General features: G+C 38.0%; 1 protein-coding gene across 1 annotated transcript; it reads right to left on the reverse strand.

Annotated features, from left to right (window-relative positions):
* Window positions 1-2,763: 2,763 nt before the first annotated feature.
* On the reverse strand, window positions 2,764-7,386 carry LOC118802220 (transmembrane protein 147-like). The gene is made up of 6 exons (XM_036562711.1): window positions 7,343-7,386; window positions 6,791-6,911; window positions 5,938-6,007; window positions 5,782-5,847; window positions 5,271-5,407; window positions 2,764-2,900 (listed from the first exon to the last, which is right to left on the reverse strand). Exons 2-6 carry the CDS (start codon window positions 6,865-6,867, stop codon window positions 2,771-2,773), a joined length of 480 nt encoding a protein of 159 aa, XP_036418604.1. The 5' UTR covers window positions 6,868-6,911; window positions 7,343-7,386; the 3' UTR covers window positions 2,764-2,770.
* Window positions 7,387-8,503: the final 1,117 nt, after the last annotated feature.

The raw sequence follows: 8,503 nt of genomic DNA on the forward strand, positions 1-8,503 counted from the left end.
TAGAAAGGCAATACTGTTCAGTGCTAGGCTGCTCTAATTCAAAGATGAGATGTTATTGGAGAAGAGAAAGTAGAGCTGGGCGATATGGCCAAAATGTTATCACGATAAAATTCATATTGTTCGATATCGATACATATCACGATAAATGTCAAATCATTATTTCTGTCAAGTTTGAAGGCTGATTTTTGCTCCTGGGTGGTTAATTGCTGTTTTAAAACTATGCTTTATGGTCAGAACATGACAAACACTCACCAGACAGTGGAACATACACAAATCTGTCAAGGGACAGTGGGAGAAAGTTTCTGGTGAACTGTTTTTATCAGCTGAAAAACACAGCCGCAGTTTTTGTAATTGTCATAATTTAAGAAGAAAACTGATTATTTTAGCTGTCTGGTGACGAATGCTTGGCTATCCCGTTACAAATGCTAAACAAGTGGCCAACAACAGAGCTAAACTGTTTATTTCTCAACAATGTCAACTTAGTGCGTAAACAAACATTAGCTGGCTCAGTACGTCAGTGATGGATCACACTGCTTACTGCCATCACTCCTGACACACATCCTAGGCAGCACATCACAGTGTTTCAGACATCAGCTAACAGACAACTGGATTTCTCTATAGTAGTTTGAGGGGTGACCGAAATATATCTAACACAACAGAGTCCGACTTTTAGCTACGTTTAAACTGAAAGCGGTTCCTATTGTGTCTTGTTTGATCTACAGTATCATCAGTTCACTGTGCTGTGCGAGTGACAGAGCGCTGCTTCAACTTAGCCAGCTGCTAAAAACAGCTAGCCTGGAAGATCGTGCTCTCCTCCCATTCTCCAATGCCTCACAGCTTCCTCAGTTCACTTTTGTTTAAATCAGGGCTGTAACAAACATGAACCCACTTCTTTCTTTCACTTTCGTTTGCTTGGGATGCACTAATACTTAAATATGACGGAGCGTTGTAACAGCGCTTTAGTTGTGTGGAGCAGACGTGATTTAACGCCGGTAAACACTTGTTAAGTTAGAATGTAAGGAAAGAGGTGAGTTCACTCTAAGCCAGTAGAGTTACGCCACTTTATCTTGTCCACTCACACTTGGTCACAGAGAACAGATCGTCGATTGCTCCACTCAAACAGGGAATGTATAACTCCACATTTCAGCCGTTGCTAAAGTATATTTTTAAATTACAATTCCAGCCTACCCAGGAGGATACGGGTGTGTGGGTGGCAAGCCTAGTTCAACAAGTCATGTAGTCGGCACATCATTCAGCCAAGTTTTTAAATAAGCTTATCTTAATAACTTGTGTTAACTTTACACACTTATACTAAGTAACTTATGAACTAGAAATGTGATGGAAAATGCAAATCTGAGTGTAACATTTCCATGTCTAACATTAGAATTAATGGCTCAAAAACGTCTGACATTAAAACCCTGATTGAAACATGTAGTCCGAGTCCTAAATCTGGAGAGGGCCTCAAGGAGTAAAAGAGAAATGGGACATTTTAGAAAATCTCTCAGAATTGCTTATGTATGCAAGAACAAACTGCTCTTAGACCCTTCTATCCCATAACCCCTTATGTAGAGAAGCTAGAAAGAAGAGGGGAAGGTGGCGGGTGTAGGAGCTGTGTGTGTGTGTGTGGTTGTGTGTGGTGTGTATAATATTATATATATATATACTATTTATATATATATATATCTTGTTTCAATAAATTAAGAGGTGCTCTTAGGGAAGTTTTCCTGCCACTGTTGCCAGCTGACTTGCTCATGGGGTTATTGGACCATAGGATTTCTTTCTGTAATGCTGATTTTTCTGTAAAGCTGCTTTGTGACAACACCTGTTGTAAAAAGCGCTATATAAATAAACTTTGCTTTGCTTTGCTCTTCACCGTGTCACATCTGCTTCCAGAATTTGCTGAAATTTATGGAATAGATTCTTCCATCTGTCCATGCCACTCAAACCCAAAGCATAACAGATTCACTCCGTGCTTAACAGTTGGCAAGGTGTTCTTTTCATCAAATGCTACTATTTTTTCCCCTTTAACGACTGTGGCTAAAGAGTTCCATTTTTACTTCACCAGTCCACAGCAATTGCTTCCAAAAGGCCTTTGGTTTATCTAGATGTTATTTTCCAGACTTCTGCACCGATTTTAGTAGTGAGGTTGCAAGAGAAGTTTTCTTCCATTAACTCTAACCCCTAAAATTACTATCTGAAAGTTTTAATGAAATATAGTTCATTAAAAGTTAATGATATACAAACTAACTGTACATTAACATTTGCAAAAAAAGTCATTTTTAAGCAGTTACTTCAGAGTGTTCACTTTTTTTTGCACGTCAAAAAACAACAAAATGTAATTTGCATCCAACTGTACATCAGAATTAAATCATGTGCTAGCTAGCTATCTGAAACAATAGCTTGCGACACTCGATGTCCTTCAAAATCATTAAGCATAACTCTTTGCAACAGCAAACATGTCTGTCACAATTCTGACAAACTCTAACCAACTGCTATAAACACACGCATCTCTTACCTGACGCCTCTGCATGGGTCTAATGATTCCCATAGGGTCGTACTTTAAGCCGAACAACTTGTTAAGCAAGGTATTGTATGAACGGCTGCTCTAGGTAATAGACAGCTCTTACAGGAACAACTAGTCTTTAATTAATGGTGCATTAATAATTCACTTGCTAAGAGTTTTTCATTTTATACAGCGATTTTATATGGACGTAAATAATAATAGGCACTGCTGAATTAACTTAGGTCCTCTTTTGAGACAACTGGCTGCTTAATCAAAACAGCAATTAAGCAAAACAAATGCATCTTTACTTACCAAACTGATGTTGGAGTCAAAGCTCATTTGGATGTATTTCCAATCAAACTCAATGCCTCGAGCTCCCACCCACAAAGGAATGCACCTGTTAATTAACAATATTAATGATGACGTGAGGTAATGATCAAACTACCTGTTATGTAAATGCTTGTGAACTAGGGATGCAATGGTACATTATAATGGTATATTATTGATCTGCTCAGTACGCCCCCTACAGTTCAATATCCACATCTGAACCATGATATTGCGATATGTCTGTCATTTTCCTATCATTTCCAAAACTTGCTTATTGCGCTGCAGACATTCAGATCCACAGAACATCTCTGAAGCCCGTCAGCGCTCTGTACACAAATTCAAGCTGGAGAAAAGAAGGAGAGCTAAAAAAAACATTCTCTCAGCTCCAACACAACAATGGTAAGTGCAATATTTCCAAGTCAACGTGACTCAGCGTGATGGCAGCCAATATTTAGCTACTGGTAAGTTATCTCAACTAATATTACTAGCCTAGCTATTTTTAGCTCGTACCTTTCAGCTCGAAAACAGCAAGTTTGTGAAGAGGTAGTAAACGGATATAATAAGTAATGCTGAAAGCTTTGTTTCATTCTATTTATAAGAGTAGTTTGTAAAAATGAACTTGAACCTATTATTGGTTCTCTCTGCTGGTGTTCTATAGCAGCGCTATGCTACATGACGCTATGCGGCTCATCCGGTGTGCAGTGGCCTTTACAATGTCCTGTCCCTCACACATTTCAGCAGCAAAGTAATTCCCAAACGCTATGAAACATCACAGAGAGAAATTGAAAATAAATTGAAAGACACTAAATAATTCTCTTTATTAATTATTTAAATTAGAGAAGGCAAAGCTCCTACAGGTTGACAAAGCTAAGAAGCACTCAATTTTATTGGATTTCTCCCAATGATTTCATTTGTACAGACAGAAACTAGCCTAGTTAGTCATGCTGCCAATATTTCTGAATGGAATGTTTTATTTGTCTATAGGCAAAATGAAGCTCATTGTTTACAGGGTGATGTTTTGATATTTTTTCTTAGATAAAAAGATACCAAAATCATACCGTTACTATGGCCCAAAAACCATGTTACATACCGAACTGTGGGCCCACTGTACCATCACATTCCTAGTGTTAAACACATCCATGAACATAAACACAAGAACAACAACTATCAGTATAAAATGAAAATGCTTGATTTTTATTGCACACACAATAGCCTAGAAATAAATACATAGCAATAAATAACTGTTTATAGATCAAATCAAGTTTTTCCCGTTTTAATTTTTAATCAAGTAATTTCAAATCAAGTTTTTCCCCTTTTTCAGCGTTCAAAAGCAGACAGAGCTGCTCTAAGGAGTATTAATCACAGTGAGTGATCCACTGTCTTTAGTAATACAGCAGAAGCTAATGGCAATTTAGCAATTAAGTACTATGCCTGGATTATTTGATTTGTTGCTGTACAATAACAAATGAAAGCTGAAATCTAACTGGCTGAGATTTCCTGTTGTGTTACTTCTGCTAGCACACTAAACAGTATGTCAAAAATAGTCCTGGGCCATTAGAAGTGCACTTATTAGTGTAGTCGGTAAAGTACTGAAGTGTGTGATTTGGGACAACAGCTCCGGCAGCTTCAGTGGCTGATTATATCTTTTCTGTGTTGCTCATTAGCTGTCACTAAAACTTTCCAAGCCAAAGTTTAGTGATGCGTTCACATAAAACACAATTGATTAAGAATACTTTTACTGAGGTAAACTGGATGTCAAAATTTTTGTGTGACGTTTGCAAAACATTTATTATCTATAAATATCATTTGAACTTTGGAGATCTGCAGGTTATATAGATCCAGTCCACCAATCAAGCTAATCTTTTCCCCATAGCGTTTTCTTGAGACTGTTAATGCCTGTTATGCTAGCTTCTTTTTTCTTTTCTATATATAAGGACTGAATGTAACTGCTGCACCGTTTAAGGTGGAATAGTTTCTTAATTAAGAACTTTGGCAGTTTTGGAAAGTGTTATTAGCATGTTTTTGTAAAATCTCATACATTTGAATTTTCTGAACTTGATAAATATGCAGATTATACACATTCAATCCACCAATCCTCCTGTAGTATTTTCTGGAGACTGTATCTAAAGTGATCACATATCTTTTCGGCGGTCATTCAGATCTATTTTGCCTGGCCTTCATCTACCGGTAGGGTTGGAGCTGCAGCAACAGTGAGGAGACAAGCTATGTCCGAATTCCAGCCTGCCAACCAAACTGGCAGCGAGGCGTTCTTAATGATGCAATTGAATACTTCCAACGCAGTGCTACCAGTGTTACCCGCCACAGCTACGTGACAGCAGCGTTATTGCTGCGGTCAGGTAACACTGATTTGTCCTACTGTTTCAATGTGAGAAAGCAGTAATTTGGACAAAATATGTGTGCAGTCGCATACGCGTAGTACCTTGACATAACCAACTCAGCTGTGGCCCAGCCCATAGCAGCCACCATTATTTTGTATTCTCCCTTCCCAGCGTTTCTGGACATGACGAGGTGAAGTCCTAGCAGATCTGCCATGTCCACTGTGGCCTTCATGAATTCCTAGGGGATTAAATAATAAATGGAAAAAATGACCAATCATTAGTACAGGTATACATCGTAATTAAACACACTGACATAAATAGTCTGATTTCAAAAATCAACATTAAGGTTATTTGCTCGGGTGTGGTGAATAAACTATGCCAGAATAAAGACACTTCGTAAAAATTTATAGCATCTTCAGTTTCATTTTGCAGTAAGAAAATGAACAGAATATATGTTCTTTTGCAAAGCCAAAAGCTATAGCCACTAATACTGATATATAACTTATCTAGATGTCAGGGAGTCAAATGTACACTCAAACATAATAAAACTAACTATATGCGTGAGTGACTGCCTAACTGAGTGTGCATGGGAAATGCATGTAGGCAGTTTACCCCAACAAAGTCATATACTCCAGCTCCTCCTTCCCAGGTGGGAAAAAATGTGGCAAGAAACAGCATCTGTAAGTGTCAAAACAGTAACACTGATCGTAGTGTCAAGACACACTTTATAGCTTTGCAACATTTATAGCATGCAAGATTACTACTTACTTTGCAAAGCTGTACAAAGAGGTAAGTGGCCCCAGCTTGAACACATCTCCAGAATGCATTGTATTCAGATCTGAAGGACGGAAATATTATGGGTATAATGAATATAATCCTTTTTAAAAATCACAGTTATGGGACACTGAAAAAACTAACCCTTGTAAAACAACTGCACCAATATGAGAATTGCAGGCTGATGCCAAAATCCATTACATATTCATCACACGTATATATGTAACACAGAAATTTATGTTTCTATTGGGCTACAAATGCAAAAGGATGAATAAAACACATTTTATCACAGTAGACCAGCATCACCTGAATGTTCTTTTCTTCTGTACAATGAGTTCAATGAATACATCATGAAGTACTGGTCCAATGTAAATATCTTTCCAGTGCAGATCATTTTGCAACTGTCTGCAGATATCAATATGATTTTGATTTTATGTGCATCCCCACACAAAAGTGTTCTAGACATGTCTGATAAATATGCCTGTGTTTGCAATGATTGTGTACTTAGTAATCAAGAACCTCAGACAATGACAAAAAGCCAAGCATTTTTCTTTGTTCAGGCAGATGACAGTAACTCAAACTGTTGTCTGGAGAGCTGCTTTCATCACGCAGAGCAGCCTATGGTTTGGCATATGGGAATACCATAAGAGGATTATGTCTAAGTTCCTCTCCCACACAAAAGTAGCAGCAATTTCTGTCCGAATAACGTCTTCAGGGGAAATATGACCGACAGGTTTGCCGCTGGGGCAGAACTACCTACAGCACTGAACCTATTTCTTTATTCCGTTAAAGTATACATCCGTATTTCAATACATTACAGGTTTGCAAAAGAGGTGACTTTACTTACAGCCCGCTGCATTTGTATGTGATGAAGTATGGGAAATACGCCAAGGCAAAACAGTTGCCGAAATGGAAAAGCGTCATGGCTTTAAATGGGGCTGAAACGAAGTCCTACAATGTCCAGCGCCCTGAGGGTGAGACAGACAGACGAACAGAGAGAAAGACAGGGAATGAGTAACAGACAGACAGACAGACAGACAGTGTCAGTGTCAGTGTCAAAAGCAGCAGATACGAGCTAACAGGCTAACTAGCGTTAACTGCTCCAGCAAATCCAATTTCTGTTCGCTACAACGTCTTCTCTTTCATTTCACTCTTCTCTTTCATTTCATTTGTATTTCACACTAAAGTCAGAGTCATTAAGGAGTAAAGAACACAGTTAGCACCTAACGTTAGCCTAGCCACAACCAGCCAAGCACACTGGCTAACAGTGACCTCCTCACACGGCGGAAACGCACTGAAATCTACAGAAACTTATAGGTTAGTGGAGAATAATAAAACATCAGTTGGCTAAAGTTCTCCATCTCTAATTAATCAAAAATAAACTGAATTAATTCCGTACCTATTACAGTTAAAGCTGCTGAATGCCGTCAAGCAGAGACGCGGTGCGCATGGAAAAAGCTCCGGGCTTTCTCAACACCACACAAACTATCGTTCCGGTGTTAAGAGTCTTAAGCCGTTTGCAATGATAATAATAATAATAATCATTGCAATAATAATAATAATAATAATAATAATAATAATAATAATAATAATAATAATTGTTATTATTTGATCACCATCTCCTTTGGCTACAACCTTTTTACCTATTCACCCGTACATTACGTTTGATATGTTTATCCCAAGATGATTAACACTTAACGGAGAATTCCATTATATTTTAAAAAATATTTGCACAATCAAACTGTTGAGTCAACAAAGCTATTTAGAGTAGTTTCATGTGAAATGCTTCGTCCTATAGCGAGAATTGTTCACAGTGCTGGTGATAGAAAACAGACGTCTGAAGCATTTAATGCCTCTGAAACCTCCCTCACACAGTCTGTCTGATGCCTGTGAAGTTGTTTAATTAAAGTTTTGTCCATTTTTTAAAAAAACATATTCATAGTGGAGGGATACATGTAAGGTATAGTAAGGTTAAATAGTCTCTGAAGAAAACTCTCTCTCACACACACACACACACACATCATCTAAACCGCTTATCCTTCTGGGTCACGGTGGGGTGCTGGAGCCTATCCCAGCTGTCATTGGGTGGAGGGCAGGATACACCCTGGACAGGTCGCCAGTCCATCACAGGGCCCAAAGAAAACTTGTTTTTATATTTACTACAATTCTTCTGTTATCAACCATTAAACTAGGCACAAATGTTGAAAAAAAATCATTTATTGCAGTACCAGAATGACTTGTGTATGTACACTTTGGGCTTTTTTAAAAAATGCAGATTTATTTCAAACACCAGGTTTCAGTACAGGCTGTCCACGTTGATGCCATGATCTGCAATTTCATTCTGTGTGCAAGTGAGAATAAAACAGTAAAATGTGGATTGTAGATACATTTTACCTCTACAATACATTCATTCACTTTTCAGACCATATACATGGGTATTTCAGTCTGAGAGGCTTTTCCGTCTTTTGTGCAGATTTTCAAAAAAAAAAATGAATGGCTATGAAATAGTAGCACTACCACTGTGTTGGTAAACAGGCTATGAATGTTGATATGTAATTCA

The sequence above is a fragment of the Colossoma macropomum genome, unplaced genomic scaffold (assembly GCF_904425465.1).
Source record: "Colossoma macropomum unplaced genomic scaffold, Colossoma_macropomum, whole genome shotgun sequence".
Classification (NCBI taxonomy): Eukaryota; Metazoa; Chordata; class Actinopteri; order Characiformes; family Serrasalmidae; genus Colossoma; species Colossoma macropomum.

Coding starts and splice junctions, on each gene's coding strand:
- LOC118802220 (XM_036562711.1), bottom strand. CDS start 6,867: ATGACGCTTTTCCATTTCGGCAACTGTTTTGCCTTGGCGTATTTCCCA. Junction 6,008..6,790: donor ACATACAAATGCAGCGGGCT/GTAAGTAAAGTC, acceptor TCCGTCCTTCAG/ATCTGAATACAATGCATTCT. Junction 2,901..5,270: donor GCTGAGTTGGTTATGTCAAG/GTACTACGCGTA, acceptor GTTAATTAACAG/GTGCATTCCTTTGTGGGTGG.